This window comes from Canis lupus, chromosome 13, assembly GCF_003254725.2.
Source record: "Canis lupus dingo isolate Sandy chromosome 13, ASM325472v2, whole genome shotgun sequence".
Lineage (NCBI taxonomy): Eukaryota > Metazoa > Chordata > Mammalia > Carnivora > Canidae > Canis > Canis lupus.
This window is the reverse complement of record NC_064255.1, coordinates 44628463-44647886: the sequence shown is the minus strand read 5'-3', so window position 1 is coordinate 44647886 and position 19424 is coordinate 44628463. Positions and strand designations below refer to the sequence as shown.

The 19424-nt window shown below is 37.7% G+C and overlaps 1 protein-coding gene across 2 annotated transcripts in view; it reads right to left on the bottom strand.

Moving 5' to 3' along the window:
- The window catches only part of SLAIN2 (SLAIN motif family member 2), a 77222-nt gene that overhangs the window by 4236 nt on the left and 53562 nt on the right, over nucleotides 1–19424 (bottom strand). For both annotated transcript variants that reach the window (XM_025435539.3, XM_025435540.3), the window contains one exon: nucleotides 418–736. In XM_025435539.3, the coding sequence (XP_025291324.1) occupies nucleotides 418–736 (319 nt within the window). The remainder of the gene's footprint in view (nucleotides 1–417; nucleotides 737–19424) is intronic.

The following is a 19424-nucleotide window of genomic DNA, read 5'->3' as shown; positions in this document are numbered from 1 at the left end:
CAAAGTCTGAAAACCACCCTCTTAGATAATACTCAGATTTGATAACTAGAAGTTTTATCTTAAATCTCACTCTAAGTTCTAATAAGCTTATCTTTATTGAATAACATTTTCAAAATGAACAAATATCACAACCAAATTGAGTCGTTTTAACAATTTTTTCTAGGGATTCTTGCAGATGCCTGATGACATTAGGTACCCAGGCGAATTTTAGTTGAACAAAGTGGTATGATACCCTAGTGTCTTAAGTGACGATTTCTTTAAAACAACAAAGTAATGTTTTATTCCAGTTCTACTAAGACTCTAATGGGAACCCATTAGGACTCTCTGGGTTTGCTACCACATGCAGTGATGAACATAATTCCAACCTACTCACTTTCCTATGCTCAAGACTGTTGAAAGAGAACATGTGCCACTTACCTGCGAACAGGCTGTGCAAGTTTGCTGCGAGGCACTGGTATACCCCCAGCAGAAGGGGCACTGGGTCTGGGCAAGCCACTTCTCATCGCGGTTGTCCCTGCAGGTCTGGTCAGAGTAGTGCTGTTGATATTGTTGGGAGGGTTTGCTGGGACTGTGTTCTGAACCAGGGGAGGCCCAGGTGAGGAGGTGGTCTGTGTGAGCTGTGTTGTTTCTTGGCTACCAGAAGAACCAGAGCCATGGTTACTAAATGCTTTTACTGGTTGCCGGAGAGCCAAAGGAGATGGTGCTGCAGGGGAGCGGAATTTGCCTGGAGAAGGTACTGCAGAATGGCAAAGAAAAATCAATGTTTTTAGTATGAACCAAGTGTAGGTGAAACCAATGCTTTGTATTACACTTGATGACTAGGCTACCAGTACATCTGTATTCATGAAAACTCACTCTACAGAAATGCAAGGAATAAAGAGTATTTCTGGGCTAACAAAACAAGATAACTGGTAAGTATTAAATAACCAAATCTTTATTCAGAGGACTGCAACTATCTTTCACAAAATGTGTCTAGGAACCCACAACACTAGAAAAGGCATTGTAGGATTGTACTTCGCTGTAGCAACTAACCTGGCCCATACTGTAGAAATGAAAAAATGGTTGACTACCACATGGTTGATTAGAATTTGAAACATAATCTCTTCAAAAAAAAAAATACACGTAAACAGTATCAAGTATCTGGTCACTATACCTCTCAAAATCCTGTATCACTTACAGTAACTTAAGACTTGTAAATAAAACATTAAAAACAAAACAAAACAGTTTCTATTGTTGTACTTCACCAAGCAGAGAAGTTATAAATCTAAGGGCATATCAAGATATGTACAGAATAAAGATGGTACATTCTTCTGGAATGGCAATTCTGTAAGTTAAAATTTTAACTTTTAAATTAAATACTGATATATGAAAGGATAAAATATAAAATTTGCATCAATTTTTAAGTCAAAAATAGGACTTCAAATAAATTTTATTCTTGCAATTGTCCCTTAATGTTTGTTATAAGTTCAGATCTCCTAGGGGACAAATTCATCATTCCCTGTTTATTCGGTTTAGCTAGTCAACTCTAAAAGGGCATCAATTTTACTTTTTTCAAGTGTTTTTGGATGGCTACACACACACACAATGTAAATTAAAAAATGTACTTTGACTTGCTTATTGAACAAATAATTTGAGAAGTGAAGAAAATGGAGAGGGGGAAGATGAAAGGGAGGACTGATGAGACTGAGACTCAGGTCACTCTATTCTCTCTCACCCTCCTCCATTAGTTTGAGGAGGATATGACTGAAGGGAAAGCCTTGGTTCTAAGACTATAGAAATAGATTATTCTACACAATTCTATCTTCCTCACTTCTACTAATCTGTCTAAATGGTGTGGGTAATGGTAAGGTCTGACCCAGTAGCTAGTAGGAAAGGAAAGAATGGATGAATCTGGTCACTATTTTCTTCTGCTCTCTGAAAGAAGAGAGGATAAATTTCAGCTTCAAAACTCCCCAATAGGCAAAATTCCTCTCACCTTCCTTTTGATAAGATTTTTTATACATAGCCCCCTTTCTTTCCCCAATGACCTTTCTTGCCTCCTGTTTAAGTCCCAAATGTCAGCTTTTCTGTGCTTAAGGTATATTAAGCCTCAGTACTTGATGGGCTCAAATGATCTCTGCTTGGATCCAAAACTCTAGAGCCATGATTCTTATAATTGATTATGCATCAGAATCCCAAGGAGCTTTTTAAAAAAGAATACAGAAACCCAGGCACCACCTCCACAAAGTCTAGTCTAGAATGCAACTCAGCTATTTATATTAAAGCCATCACAGGAACTTTAAGCCATGATGGCAAAACTGGGAAGGAGTTACCTTCCTGCTGTAAACACCTATGCAACTGGACAAAATATACAAAAGTTTTCGAATACTGGACAACAGGCAGTTACAGAACTCTAATTCCCTAGAAAAGGAACGTAAATGTGGTAAGCCCTGTGAGCACACTGGCTTTTTGGGAGGGAAGGAGATGCTTTTTGGAATACAGAACAAGAAGGAAGATCCTGAGCAGATCATAGTTATCTTGCTGAGCTGAGAAGACAACAGTTGGAATTTGAGGAGCAGAGTATCTTAGAAGAGGGAGCTGCTCCAGATGACCTTTATAACTCAGCTGAAGTGTCTGCTTGAATCTTTGGCTAAATATTGTGCTATATATATATATACCAAGTGAAGCTCCATGAGACTGACCAGAGGAAGACTGAGACATTATAAACAAAACTCACTAAAAAGCATTTGAGTTTCAACCAGTTAAAGAATCCTTGCTGAATATCCAGGGCAATCAGGAGACACTCCAAAAGGAATAACTGAGTCCTAGAATAAAGCTACTCAAAATCTATTCTAATAAAACTTAAAATAAGCCTCTAAAGCAGAGGTTACCAAACCATCACTCATAGGCAAGTTAACTGTTTTTGTAAATAAAATTTTGTCAGAACATGGTATTCATATATTGTCTATGGCAGTTTTCCAGCTACAAGAGAAGAGGGGAGTAGTTTTAACACAGACCATATGACCCACAGTCCTAAAATATTAACTACCCGGCCCTTTAAGAAAATGTTTGTTGATCCCTGCTATCATGGACCAAACTGACCCACAAATAAATGCTTGCCACAATAAGGCTCAACACTATTTATTTATTCAGAAAGGGTGCACATGCATGTGTGTGAGTCAGAGGGAGGGAGAGAATCTTAAGCAGTCTCTACGCCTCAGTGTGGAGCCTAATGCAAAGCTCAATCAGCCCTGAGATCATGACCTGAGCTGAAATCAAGAGTTGGATGCTTAACCAACTGAGCCACCCGGGTGCTCCAAAGCCCAAAATTATTTAAAAGAAAATAACAATATCCAGCACAGAAAATACAACTTCACAACAATGTCTACTATCCAATAAAAGAACAATAGACACATAAAGAAATAGAAAGGGGCACCTGGATGGCTCAGCGGTTGAGTATCTGCCTTTGACTCAGGTCATGATCCCAGGGTCCTGGGATTGAGTCCCACACTGGGCTCCCTGCAGGGAGCCTGCTTCTTCTCCCTGTGCCTGTGTCTCTGCCTGTCTCTGTGTATCTCATGAATAAATAAATAAAATCTTAAAAGAAAAAGAAATATGATAACCAAAACCAGGATAAAAATTAGTCAACACAGACAAGTCATAAGGCTGACTGAATTAGCAGGTAAAGACTTTGAAAATAACTATATATAATATACATAGTAGCCCAAACCAAGAGTAATATATATATTTCTAAGGATATAAAGAAAAGTGTAAAGAGAAATAAAGATTTTTAGAAGAATTGGGCAAAACTTTTAAAGATGAAAAATATATCCAAAATGCTAAGTTTACTTGATGGAAATTAATAGCAATTTAGATGCTACAGAAGAAGCACCTGAAGATACAACATAATTACTTAAATAAAAGCATACAGAAAATAAAAAAACTAAAAAAAAACAAAAAAAAAAACTTTAGTAACCTAGGTTGAGATCATACAGTCTAATATATGCAATCAGGGTCCCAGATGGAGTAGGGGTATGAGAGGGACAGAAAATATTTGAAGAGTGGTTGAAAATCTTCCAAATTTGGTAAAAACTATAATCTTACATATTTAAATAGTTCAAAAAACCCCAAGCACAAGTTAACACAGAGAACACCGTATTAAGGAACACTGTTGCCAAGTTCCTAAGATGAATAATAAATTTTAAAATCTTAAAGGACCTTTTCTTTTTTTTTTTTTTTTAAATGTATTTTTTTTTAATTTTTATTTATTTATGATAGTCACAGAGAGAGAGAGAGAGAGAGAGAGAGGGGCAGAGACACAGGCAGAGGGAGAAGCAGGCTCCATGCACCGGGAGCCCGATGTGGGACTCGATCCTGGGTCTCCAGGATCGCGCCCTGGGCCAAAGGCAGGCGCCAAACCGCTGCGCCACCCAGGGATCCCCGGACCTTTTCTTTTTAAACAGAGGAACCAAGATAAAGTATCATGGACTTCTCAAAAGAAATGGGGTAAACCAAAAGACAACAGAGTAACATTGTTAAAGTGCTTAAAAGCCTGTTTTAAAGTTCTACATTCAAAAAATAAAGTTCTACATCCAGAAAAATTATCTTAAGTTTTTATTTCCAATTTCTGTTAACACACTGTATTAGTTTCAGGTGTATAATATAGTGGTTCAACACTTCCATACATCACCCTGTGGTCATCACAAGTGCACTCCTTAATCTTCATTCAACCCATTCCTCCACCTACCTCCCCTCTGGTATCATTGGTTTATTCTCTATAATTAAGAGTCTATTTCTTGGTTTGTCTCTCTTTTTTTGCCCCTATGTTCATTTGGTTTGTTTCTTAAATTCTACATATGAGTGAAATAATATGGTATTTGTCTTTCTCGGACTTATTTCGCTTAGCATAATACTCTCTAGCTCCATCTACGATGTTGCATATGGGAAGATTTCATTCCTTTTTATGGCTAATATTCTACTGTAAATATACATACATCTTCTTTATCCATTCATCAGTCAATGGACACTGGGGCTGTTTCCATAATTTGGCTATTGTAGATAATGCTGTTATAAACACTGGAGAGCATATATTCAAAATTTCTTTTCAAAACAAAAGTTGAGGGGCACCTGGGTGGCTCAGTCAGTTAAGTATCTGCCTTCGGCTCAGCTCATGATCCCAGAGTCCTGGGATTGAGCCCCCATCAGGCTCTCTGTTCAGCGGGGAGCCTGCTTCTCCCTCTCCCTCTGCCTGTTGTTCTGCCGACTTGTGTTCTGTCAAATAAATAAATAAAATCTTATAAAAAAAAAAAAAAAAACCAAACCCTAAAGTCAAAATATAGACTTTTAAAGACAAACAAAAGCTGAGAAAAGGGATTGCCAGCAGTCTTTCACTAAAAGAAATGTTAAAGGAAGTTCTTCAGCACAAGGAAAATGATACCAAATGCTATCTGTATAAACCAATAGTGCCAGGAATGGTAAATATATTAGGAAATATAAAGATCATTAAAAAATAACAGTTTTAAATCATTTTAAAGTTTCACTGAAAGATATGTTTAAAATAAAAATAAAAACATACTCTGGTGGCACCTGGGTGATAATATGGTTAAGCATCTGCCTTCAGCTCAGGTCGTGATCCTGGTCTCCCGGGATTGAGTCCCACATTGGGCTCCGTGCTCCACAGGGAGCCTACTTCTTCCTCTGCCTAGGTCTCTGCCTCTCTCTGTGTCTCTCATGAATAAATAAATAAAATTAAAAGAAAATACTCTGGGATTTAATACCTATGTAGAATTAAAATGACAAGTGGCACAAGGAATGGAAGTATACTGTTATGTGGTTCTTATATGATAATGAAGTGGCCTATTGAGAATAAACTAATAAGCTAAATTTGCAAAAAAAAAAAAAGTGATATATGAAAAATAAGCCAACAATAAAAATAAAATGTAATGTTAAAAGGTACTCAGCTATTCCAGAATAATAAAAGAGGAGGGAATAAAGGAACAAAGATCTGAAAGGACAGAGAGAAAACAAACTGAAAGATGGTAGGTAGATTTTAAGCCAACCATATTGATAACTGCATTAACTCTGAATAGTAATCACTAAAATGAAAAGGTAATGATTGTTGGTACCCACAGAAAAGCCAGAGCAACATGCCATCTAAAAGAAACATTTTAGAGAGGACTTTCCAAGATGGTGGAGGAGGAGGAGACCTCAGCTTCATCAGGTCCCAGGAATTTAGTCAGATAGCTATCAAATCATTCTGAACACCTGTAAACTCAACTGGTGATCTAAGAATTGCTGCAATTCTACAAATAGAAAAGTGACCACTTTCTGCAAGAATGACAGGATGGAAAAACTCACCTCAAAAAAGAGAACTAGAGGGATACCTGGGTGGCTCAGCAGTTGGGTGTCTGCCTTTGGTTCAGGGTGTGATCCCAGGATCCAGAATCGAGTTCCACATCCGGCTCCCTGCAGGGAGCCTACTGCTCCCTCTGCCTGTGTCTCTGCCTCTCTCTCTCATGAATAAATAAAATCTTAGAGAGAGGGAGAGAGAGGGAGGGAGGGAGGGAGGGGGGGAGGGAGGGAGAGAGAGAGAGAGAGAGAGAGAGAGAGAGAGAGAGAGAGAGAGAGAGAGAGAGAGATCTAGAGGCATATTAACTGCCAGAAACCTAATCAGTATGGATGTATGTAAGGTAACAGAACTAGAGTTCAGAATAATGATTAAAAGATACTATGTGCGCTTGACAAAAAAGCATAGAAAATACTAGAGAATCCCTTTCTGGAGAAATAACTAAAATCTAATCAAGTTGAAATTTAAAAAGGCTACTAATGATATGCAATCTAAAATGGAGGCTCTAACTGCTAGGATAAATGAGGCAAAAGAGAATTATTGATATAGAAGACAAAATGATAGAGAATAAACAAACTGAGAAAAAGAGATAAACAACTATAAGATCACAAGGGGAGGATTCGAGAGATAAGTGGTAACATAAAACCAAACAATATTAGAATAATTGGGATCCCAGAAGAAAAGGAAAGAGAGAGAGAGAGAGAGGAGCAGAAGGCATACTGGAGCAAATTATAGGTGAAAACTTCCCTAATCTGGGGAAAGAAACAGGCATTTGAGTCTAGGAGGCACAGAGAATCCCCCGCAAAGTCAATAAAAATAGGTCAATACCTCAACATATACTAGTGTAGCTTGTAAATCTCAGAGACAAAGAAAATGCTGAGAGCAGCTTGGAACAAGAGGTCTGTAATGTAAAAGCATAGAAACATTAGACTGGCAGCAGACCTATCCACAAAGACCTGGCAGGCCAGAAAGGACTGGCATATATTCAGGATACTAAATGAGAAAAATATGCAGCCAAGAATACTTTATCCAGTAAGGCTGTCATTCAAATTAGAAGAAGAGATAAAAAGCTTCCAGGACAAACAGAAACTAAAAAAATTTAGGATCACTAAGCCAGACCTGCAAGAAAGGGGATCCTTTAAGCAAAGAGAGAGCTCAAAAGTAACATAGGCCAGAAAGGAACAGAGACAATATACAGAAACAGTGACTTTACAGGTAATACAATGGCATTAAATTAATATCTTTCAATAGTTGCTTTGAATGTAAATGGGCCAAATGCCCCATCAAAAGACACAGGGTATCAGATTGGATAAAAAAGCAAGACCCATCAATATGTTGTCTGCAAGAGACTCATTTTAGACACAAGGACACTTCCAGATTCAAAGAAGGAGGTGGAAAACCATTTTATCACCAATGGACATCAAAAGAAAGCTGGGGTGGCAATCCTTGTATCAGACTGTAAACCAAACACTAATAAAACATGAAAAAAGACACTATATCATAAAAAGGGTCTATCCAACAAGAAGATCTAACAATTATAAATATTTATACTCCTAACATGGGATAAATTATATAAACCAATTATATAAGCCAATTAATAACAAAATTAAAGAAACTTATTGATAATAATAGAGAGGGGGACTTTAACACCCCACTCACTGCAATGGACAGATAATCTAAGCAGAAGATAATAAGGAAACAAGAAGTCTGAATGACAGACTGGACCAAATGGGTTTCACATATATATTCAGAGCTATTCCACCCGAAATCAACAGCATACACATTCTTCTTGAGTGCACATGGAACATTTTCCAGAACTGATCACATACTGGTTCACAAATCAGGTCTCAACCGGTACCAAAAGACTGAGATCATTCCCAGCATATTTTCAGACCACCGTGCTTTGAAACTTGAACTCAATCACAAAAGGAAATTTGGGAAGAACTCAGATACATGGAGGTTAAAGAGCATCCCACTGAAGAATGAATAGATTGATGAGGAAATTAAAGAAGAATTTAAAACATTCACGGAAACAAATGAAAATGAAAATACAACTGTTCAAAACTTTGGAATGCAGCAAAGGCAGTCCTAAGAGGGAAGTATATAGCAATATAAACCTTTCTCAAAAAACAAGATCTCAAATACACAACCTAACCGCAACACCTAAAGGAGCTAGAGAAAGAACAGCAATGAAAGCCTACACCCAGCAGGAAAAGAGAATTAATAAAGATTAGAGCAGAAATCAATGAAATAGAAACCAAAAGAACAGCAGAATAGATGAACGAAACAAGGAGCTGGTTCTTTGAAAGAATTAATAAGATGGAGAAGCCCCTGGCTAGGCTTATCTAAAAGAAGAGAAAGGACCCAAATAAATAAGATCATGAATGAAAGAGGAGCACAACCAACACCAAAGAAATACAAACAATTATAAGAACATATTATAAGAAACTATAAGCCAACAAATTAGGCAACTGGAAGAAACGGATACATTCCTGGAGACGTATAAACTACCAAAACTGAAACAGGAAGAAATAGAAAACCTGAACAGACCCATAACCAGCAAGGAAATTGAAGCAGTAATCAAATATCTCCCAACCAAAGAGTTCAAGGCCCAATAACCTTCCAGGGGATTTCCACCATACATTTAAAGAATTCATACCTATTCTTCTGAAGCTGTTTCAAAAAACAGAAATGGAAGGAACATTTCCAAACACTTTCCATGAGGCCAGCATTACCTTGATCCCCAAACCAGACAAAGACCCCACCAAAAAGGAGAATTTCAGACCAGTGTCCCTGATGAACTTGGATGCAAAAATTCTCACCAACATACTAGCTAATACAGGGGTTCCTGGGTGGCTCAAGTAGGTTAAGTGGTGCCTTTGGCTGGGGTCATGATCTCAGGGTCTTGGGACTGAGCCCTGAGTCATGCTCCCTGCTCAGTGGAGAGCCTGCTTCTCCCTCTGCTCCACCCCCTGCTTGTGCGCTCTCTCAGGTAAGCAAATAAAATCATAGATAAATGCTAGCCAATATGATCCTACAGTACATTAAAAGGATTAATGCACCAAGACCAAGTGGGATTTATTCCTGGGCTGCAAGGATGGTTTAACATCCATCCATCAATCAATCAATGGGATACACTGCATTAATAAAAGAAAGGACAAGAACCATATGATCCTCTCAACAGATGCAGAAAAAGCATTTGACAAAGTACAGCATTTTTTCTGAGTTAAAATTCCTCAAAGTGTAGGAACAGGAAATATATACCTCAATATCACAAAAGCCATATTGACAAAGCCCACAGCAAACATCATTCTCAATAGGGAAAATATTGAGAGCTTTTCCCCTAAGGCCAGGAACATGATAGGCATATCACTCTTACCACCATTGTTCATCATAGTACTGGAAGTCCTAGCCTCAGTAATCAGACAAGAAGAAGAAATAAGAAGGCATCCAAATTGGCAAAGATGACGACTAACTCTCACTCTTTGCAGATGACATGATACTCGGTGTGGAAAACCCAAAAGACTCCATCCTAAAATTGCTAAAACTCATACAGGAATTCAACAAAGTGGCAGGATAGAAAAGTCAATGCACAGAAATCAGTTGTGTTTCTATACACTAACAAGGAGACTGAAGAAAGACAAACCAAGGAATCGATCCAATTTACAATATCACCAAAAACCATAAAACACAAAGAAATGGATAAACATTCCACGCTCATGGATTGGAAGAAAAAATATTGATAAAATGTCTATGCTACCAAGAGCAATCTATACATTCAGGGCAATTCCTATCAAAATACCATGGACTTTTTTCATAGACCTGAACAAAAAATCCTAAAATTTGTATGGAACCAGAAAAGACACCAAGTAGCCAAAGGAATGTTGAAAAAGAAAACCAAAGCTGGTGGCATCACAATCCCGGATTTCAAGTTGCATTACAAAGCTGTAATCATCAAGACAGTATGGTACTGGCATGAAAACAGACATACAGATTAATGGAACAGAATAGAGAACCCAGAAATGGATCCTAGCAGGAAAGAGTATCCAATAGAAAATAGTCTCTTCAACAAATGGTGTTGGGAAAATTGGACAGCCACAGAAGAATGAAACTAGTCCATTTTCTTACACTATACACAAAAATAGACTCAAAATGGATGAAAAACCTAAATATGAGACAGATATCCATCAAAATCCTACAGGGGAAGACAGGTAGCAACCTGTGTGATGTTGGCCAGAGCAACTTCTTGTCTAAGAAGTAAGGTAAGAGAAACAAAAGTAAAAATGAACTACTGGGACTTCATAAAGATAAAAGCTTTTGCACAGCAAAGGAAATAGTTGACAAAACCAAAAGACAACCAAGAGAATGGGAGAAGATATTTGCAAATGTCTTATCAGATAAAGGGATAGGACCCAAAAATCTATAAAGACCTTATCAAACTCAACACCCAAAGAATAATCCAATCAAGAAATGGGGAGAAGACATGAACAGACATTTCTCTAAAGATGACATACACATGGCCAACAGACACATGAAAAAAATGCTTAACATCACTTGGCATCAGGGAAATACAAATCAAAAACCACAATGAGATACCACCTCACATCACACAGAATAGCTAAAATTAACAAGTCAGGAAATGCCAGATGTTGGCCAAGGATGCAGAGAATGGGGAGCCCCCTTACACTGTTGGTGGGAATGCAAGCTGGTATAGCCACTCTGGAAAACAGCACGGAGGTTCCTCAAAAAGTTGAAAATAGAGCTACCCTATGACCCAGCAACTGCACTAGTAGGTATTTACCTCAAAGATACAAATGTAGTGATCCAAAGGGGCACCTGCACCCTAATGTTTATGGAAGCAGTATCCACAATAGCCAAAGTATGGAAAGAGCCCAGATGTCCATCAACAGATGAATGGATAAAGAAGATATGGTATTAAAAAAAAAGAAGATATGCCATATATATAGAATGAAATACTACTTAGCCATCAAAAACAGAATTCTTGCCATTTGCAATGATGTGGATGGAACTAGAGGGTATTATGCTAAGTGAAATAAGTCAACAGAGAAAGACAATTATCATATAAGATCTTACGTGTGGAATTTAAGAAACAAAACAGAGGATCATAAAGGAAGGGAGGGGAAAATAAAATGACAAAATCAGAGAGGGAGACAATCCAAAGAGAATCTTAATCACAGGAAACAAACTGAGGGTTGCTGGAGGGGAGGGGGGTGGGAGGATAGGGTAACTGGGTGGTGGACATTAAGGAAGTTATGTGATATAATGAGCACTGGGTGTTATATGAGACTGAAGAATCACTGAACTCTACCTCTGAAACTAATAATATATGTTAATTGAATTTAAATAAAAAATAAATAAAAACACATTTTAGTCAGAAAAACACAGGTTTAAAATAAAAGGACAGAAAAAGATACAACATACAAAACCAATCATGAAAAAGCTGAAATGTCTATAAAATCAGAAAAAATTATTACGAGATAAGAGTTCATATGTTAAAGCAGCCAATTCAGAAAAGAATGTAAGAATTCCAACTGTGTGTATCCAAAAACAGATGTACAAAACACATGAAACAAACTGACATAACTGAAAGCCGAGGGGAAACAAGTCTACAATTAGATATTTCAACACTATTCCTTCTCCGTAACTGATAAAATAGATAGAAAATCAGAAAGGACAGAGACACACACCACCATCAGATTGGCTGGACATTTACAGAACACTCCACTCAACTGATCACAGTTCAAACTTTCATCAGAAGGTGAGTGAGTAAACAAACTGTGGTGTATCCAGACAATAAAGTATTACTCAGCAATAAAAGTAAACTGATGATATAATAAGGATGACTCTAAAAATTATGCTCAGTGAATTAAATGCCAGACATGAAAGAGCACATATTGAAAGACTCCATTTATATAAAATTCCAGAAAAGGCAACTCTATGGTAACAGAAAGCAGGTCACATATTTGCTTGAGGTTGAAAGACAGACTAGGAAGGAGTACTTTTGGGGATGATGGATATGTTCTATGACTTTACTATACTGGTGATTACATGAACGTGTGTGTGTGTTTAAAGATTTATTTATGTTAGAGAGACAGAGAGAGAGTGAACACAGCAGTGAGAGGCAGAGGCAGAGAAAAACTCCAAGCAGACACCAAGTTGAGTGCAGAGCCTGATGGGAGGTTGGATCTCAAGACTCTGAGATCACAACCCGAGCCAAAAGCAAGAGTTGGTCACCCAACCAACTGTGCTACCCAGGTGCATCATGAGTGTGAATTTTTGCTGAAATTCAAACTCTGTGTTTAAAATTCCAATTGAATACAGTTGATGTTAAAACAAAACAAAACAAAACAAAACCTCCATAAGTGACTCTATAGTAGAGCCAAGGCAGAGAATAATGGCTCTCAACTCAATCATATCCTGGTCCTCAACAATTGTTAGTCTCCTCTGGTAGAAAACTGAAGATATCCACAGGCCCTGAGTACTACTGAATTGCAAATTCCATGATCTTCACAGATGTTTTTTTTTACCTTACATAATCTGTATTCCCTTTTCTATAGATGACTACAAATATATCTTCACAACTCCATTCACTACACCCAGCCTTTGTCTCCCTTGCCAGACTAGTCTCTACCCAAGTTGTTTCAGTGGCTTCCTGGAGGCTTCCTGGTTAATCAAGGGTCCATGGCACTAATCTAGCCTCTTCATGAGGGTGGGGTCTGGACCTCCTCCTTCTAGTACTAACTCCAAAAAAAGGCCATCTTCAGTCCTAGCTTTTTCCATATTTGGTAGTCTTTCCTTTTGTTTTGGTAGGAACACAGGTTTCACACAGGAGCAAGAACAGTAAAGTTCAGAGGATCATAAGCTTCAAAGAGTATTCTGGAAAAGTCTAGGGAGTTGGGGGAAAATGGCAATGAGGTCAGATTAAGAGATCCACTAAGACACTGTAAATGACAATCTGTTAGATGAGGGATGACCGAAGAATCCTAGGCTCCTATCTATCTATCTATCTATCTATCTATCTATCTATCTATCTATCTATCTATCTATGCAAGACAGAGAGAGAGAGAGAGAGAGAGAGACAAAGACACAGGAGGAAGGAGAAGCAGGCTCCATGCCGAGAGCCTGATGTGGGACTCGATCCCAGTACTCCAGGATCGTGCCCTGGGCCAAAGGCAGGCGCTAAACCGCTGAGCCACCCAGGGATCCCCTAGGCTTCCTTCTTATGGTGAGTTATGTAAAGCACATGGTGAAATCAGGCATTTACACTAATGAGGCTAAGAGTGTTTCATTTCTACTTGATAGCCTTACAAATATTGGAATATATCTATAATGTCTTGAATGTCTTACCCAAATATTATATTGAAAATAGGCTTTATGAAAGGCATCTTTTCCTCTGGAAAGACTTCTGACCACCCTTTAAACTATTAATAGTACTACCAGGGAAATGACTGTCTCCTGAAATTTTTAAAAAATGTGACTCTCAGTCTTCCACTTGGGAAAATGGGACAGATGTATTTTTCCCTATTTCACCCACTTAAGTATAATTTAAAACCCTGGGCATGATATACAAAACAGACATAAAATTCTGATGTGGAGAGGAGAAAGGAAGACTGCCTAGGGACGTTACAACCTAAGGGATGACATGGTAATGAGTTGCTAGGTTTTTCTTCTTACATATATTCCAAATTAAAGCTGAAGAAACTGGAAACCTGAAAAAGCCATCAGGTATGACAGAGAAAAAAAAAAAAAAAAGTCTGCTCTCTCTAGCCAAAGAACTAGGAAAGAAAATTTTCAGATAATTATTCTATTCTAGCCAAACACCACAGAAAAACTATAGTCCTACTCTCACCCACATGAGTAAGTGCTGGCTGATGGGATGTCCAGACTTCTATTCTTGTGATGTTTAACAAGGTGCCCTAATATCTTCTCTAGGTATCAGAGGTATCAGAGAAGGTATCAGAGAAGACAGTAATCAGATGTTCTTTTCTCTCGTCATGGGTTGGTGCCAGAGAAGGTCCAGTAGAGAGTCATGATTTTGATGATCGCTCACTTAGTGGTATCAAGACCACCTCCACCACAGTGTGAGTGGAGACCAAGTGGGGAGCCAGAACCCCCACCTCCACCACCTGGCCCCCCTTTCCCTTGGATGCCAACAGAGACTGAGTAGAAAACCTGGGCTTCTATTCCCACATATCAGTAATGAAATGCCCCCAAGCCTCATCTACCAAATGCCTGAGTGGGGTCAGAGAAAGACACAAGTAGCCGGAAAAAAACAAAATTAGAACAGTATCAAAATTAGAACAGTATCAAAGTATCAAGGGCAGCCCTGGTGGCTCAGTGGTTTAGTGCCGCCTTCCGCCCTGGGTGTGATCCTGGAGACCCGGGATCGAGTCCCATGTCAGACTCCCTGCATGGAGCCTGCTTCTCCCTCTGCCTGTTTCTACCTCTCTCTCTCTGTGTGTGTCTCTCATGAATAAATAAATAAAATCTTAAAAAAAAAAAAGGTATCAAATAGACCAATCTCTCTCATGAATGTAGACATAAAACTCCTTAACAAATTATTAGCAAATAGAACTCAGTGATATATATGCATATATAAATCATATACCATGATCAAATGGAGATTACTCTAGGATGCAAAATTGGTTCAAAATTTGAAAATCAATGTCATCCACCACAGCAACAGGCTGAAGGAAAGTCACATGATCACACCTACGGATGCAAAAAAGCATCAAAATTCAACACATATTCACGATAAAAATTTTGAGAAAAACAGGAATGGGGGAACCTGAGCTTGATAAATAACATTTACAAAAATATAACCTTATACCTAATGGTGAAAGAATGCTTCCCCTCTAAGAAAGGAACAAAGCAAAAATACATGCTCTTACCACTTATTTATAGTGCTGGAAGTTCTAGTCAGTGCAAGAAAGAAAATAAAAATAAAAGGCATCTAGATTAGAAAGAAACTGTCTTCTTGATTGTTACATCAAAAATCCCAAGGAAGCCACATACACATACACAAAACCCAACTTCTAGAAATACTGAGTTCAGCGAATTCACAAGATAGAAGATTAACACATAACAATTGACTGTATTTCTTTATAGTAGTAATGAATGTACAGAAATCAAAAAATTCAACAGCATTTGTATTGCTCCCCTAAAAGAGAAATCTATAGATGTAAATCTAATAAATATCACAGGTTAGCTATGAAAATCAAATGAGTAATGTATAAATAGTTGGTACATGTATAATATTATGCAAACTATAAGGCATACTACCACCTGTGCCTTCCTTATTTAAGGAATACTGGAGTCTTTCAGCCTGTTGCAGCTGAGTTCTCTGGAGAGATATTCAACAATGCTACTCAAGACAGTTATCTCCTAGGCCGTCTTTATAAATTAACTAAACCATAGGGATTAATTAGGCTTTACTGACCAAATTAATTATGACAGTAGGTTATAATTTTTCTTTTCCTTGTTTTAAAGATTTTATTTATTCACGAGAGACAGAGAGAGGCAGAGACACAGGGAGGGAGAAGCAGGCTCCTTGTGGGGAGCCCAATGTGGGACTCAATCCCAGGACCCCGGACTAACGACCCGAGCCAAAGGCAGACGCTCAACCACTGAGCCACGCAGGCACCTTGGTCATAATTTTTCTTTACTCATTCTGGATACTGAGAATTACACTTAAATCGAGGCATAAAATGAAGCTGTGTTATCTACTCTGAGCAAGAATCAGAACTCTAATTATAAAACTGACATGACTAAGAATGCTAACCTTGGTGTCTAAGTCACCTCTGAAATGAAATGATGGGTGATATGAGGATTCCTATTTTTAAAACATTCATTTTTGTCTTTTAACAAGCATTTAATAAAAATGGTAAGTTTTCTAACTGAAATTTAGAAAATATAATAGGCACTTTAGAATGAGAAAAACTGAGTAAACTATATACTGTTTTTAGGCTGATAAATATTCAGAGAATGTTTTATAAATAATATATCTCAAATGTACATAGCAGTATGGAAAAAAATAGATACTCCAAATGGTGGTCTTCACAGTGATATGTCCAAACTATAAATTCCATTAACTGTATAATTGTTTAAAACGTGTAAATATCAAATATATAGTATACAATAAAAATATACACATTGCCAAATACTGGCCACTGTGGCCAATGAGGGAAAACATTTATTAAAATAGATATGCCTTTCAATTATTTAGCAAAGATTATTTTTTTAAAGATTTTATTTATTCATGAGAGACAGAGAGAGAGGCAGAGACACAGGCAGAGGGAGAAGCAGGCTCCATGTAGGGAGACTGATGTGGGACTTGATCCCGGGACTCCAGGATTATGCCCTGGGCCAGTGGCAGACGCTAAACTGCTGAGCCACCCAGGGATCCCCTATTAAAAAGATTAAGAACAAAAATACTTGTCTACTCTCCTTTACTACAGTAAGTTACATGATCCCAGTTACTTAGCGAGGTCTACACACATCAAGGATAGTAATAGGTTACTGACATAATAAAGACTTAAAAATAATTCCTTGTTATTAAAGATGGCAGGAATGGTATAAATATGATTCTCTCATTAGAGTCAAAGGACCTTGCTACAAGAGTTATTAGTGACTATCTACGCCAACCTTTTCACTGTGCAGAGAAAAAAAAACTGCCACAATTACAGAGACCAACTGAGCAAACAAGAAAATCAGAACCTGAACCTACATCTCCTGATTCCCAGACTGGTATTCTTTACTGGGAAAGTGAAACACCTTTGGGAGTAGAAATTAAAATGTTATTTTCACCAGTTTATTTTCAACTAGACTTAGAACGTTTGTGAGGCTACTACCCTAGGCAGGTTTCATAATACATGATACCAAGGCCTATTAAATTTGTGAAGACTGACAAGTAATCACACAAAAAAATTAAAAAGACAAGGAAGCCTTTGATTTCTTCTTGCATTACTATACATGACTCGCTGTTATTTTCGTAAGCACACAGTTATCATGAGATTAAACATATGAGGCAGAAGACACCCCCTGGGAATGGTCTTCACTATAGTTTTTCTTCCTTACATAAAAAAAAATTGGTAGATATGAATAAATAAGCTACCAGCAAATTGTGCAGCATTAACAGCATTTTCAAAATAGGCAAAAAGTGTTAACAATGCAAATGTTCATGACTGAGAAATGGATAAACGAAATTTGGTATATCCATACACTGAATACTGTATCTCAACAAAAAGGAACAAAGTACTAACATGTGCTGTAATAGGATGAACTTTTGGAAACACTATGCCAAGCCAGTCACAAAGATCAATATTATAGGATTCCATTTACATGAAATGCCAGAAGCATAAAACCAGAGACAGAAAGATTAGTAGTTGCCAGGGGGTGGAAGGAGTGGGAAATGGGTTACGGGAGTGATGAAAATCTCTAACGTCAAAATAATTGCTCAGCTCTGTAAATATACTAAGGAACACTGACTTGTACACTTTAAAAGGATGATTTTATAAGTAGGGAAGAAAAGCAAAGGTAAGAAATCTCAGAAAATAAGCAGTCATATTTTTTAAGCTTCCCAAAACAAGAGAAGAAGGATCTCTACAGACACAAAATTAGAAGATCTTAAATCAAGTTCCCTTACAAAATGTTTAGAAAAACCAATTCCAAAGAAAAATGAGTAATAGAGAAGGAATGAGGCCAAATCCCACATGAAGTTACTATTAAAAAAAGAAAGGAGCAGAATAACATTTCTAATAATGGTAAAACCTTGCCAGAAATCATGTCCACTATGCGCACACATACAAAAGATGAAACTTATAATATTTCAAATCCTAAAAACATTCAAGAAGATGATAAAAGATATGAAAGAACATCATAAATTAGAATGGGAAGCACCTCAAAAATGAGGTGATGGAACACAGAAAAGAACTGGACCTAAATCATTCTAAAATGAAGTCTAAGAAAGAACACCAGAGTTACCACACATAATAGATAATGCTTTAAGAGAAATAGAAAATGAAAAAAAGAAATAGAAAATGAAACTTTTACAGAACAAAAAGAAATGAAGAAATACAAAAAAGGATTCAAGGGAAGGTAATTGATACAGAAGACAGGTAAGGAATATCCAACAAATGTGCAATAGGAGCCCCCACAAAAAAGAAAGTGAAAGCAAGAGAACAGAATACTAAAAACCATGATTCAAAAGAATTCATCTGACATTTTAAATTATGTGCAACTCCACACTGAAAGAACACACTACATATCTGGGGAAATCAACTCAGAATGACCAACATTAAGATATATTCTCGGGGGATCCCTGGGTGGCTCAGTGGTTTGGTGCCTGCCTTCAGCCTAAGGCGTGGTCCTGGAGTCCAGGGATCGAGTCCCACAATGGACTCCCTGCATGGAGCCTGCTTCTCCCTCTGCCTGTGTCTCTGCCTCTCTCTCTCTCTCTCTGTGTCTCTCATGAATAAATAAAAAAAAATTTTTTTAAAGATATATTCTTGTAAGTTATTGACCTTTAGAGGCACCTAAATGGCCCAGTTAGTTAAGCGGCTGACTCTTGATTTTGGCTTGGACCATGATCTTGGGGTCCTGGAATTGTGCCCCGCATTGGGCTCTGCACACAGCAGGAAGTCTGCTTCAGGATTCTCTACCCTCCTCCTCCTTCCTCGCTCTCTCTCTAAAATCCAAGGGGCTCCTAGGTTAAGCATCTGCCTTTGGCTCAGGTCATGATCCTAGGGTCCTTAGACTGAATCTCAGGTTGGGATCCCTGATTAGCAGGGAGTTTGCTTCTCCTTCTCCCTCTGCCTTTCTCCCCCTGCTTGTGCTCTTTCTCTCAAATAAATAAAGTCTTTAAAATAAATCTTAAAAAAATAAATTATTAAACTTTAAAGAAAAAGAAAACATCCTTGGACATCCAGATCAAAAACCACATGAATGTAAGAGAAACAACTTTTTATTCCTGACAAAAATGGAGAAATGTATTTAAGACACTCAAGAAAATGTCAACCAAAGATTTCATATCCAGCTAATGAATTTCAAAAATAAAAAGGTCAAACTGTCACCAATACAC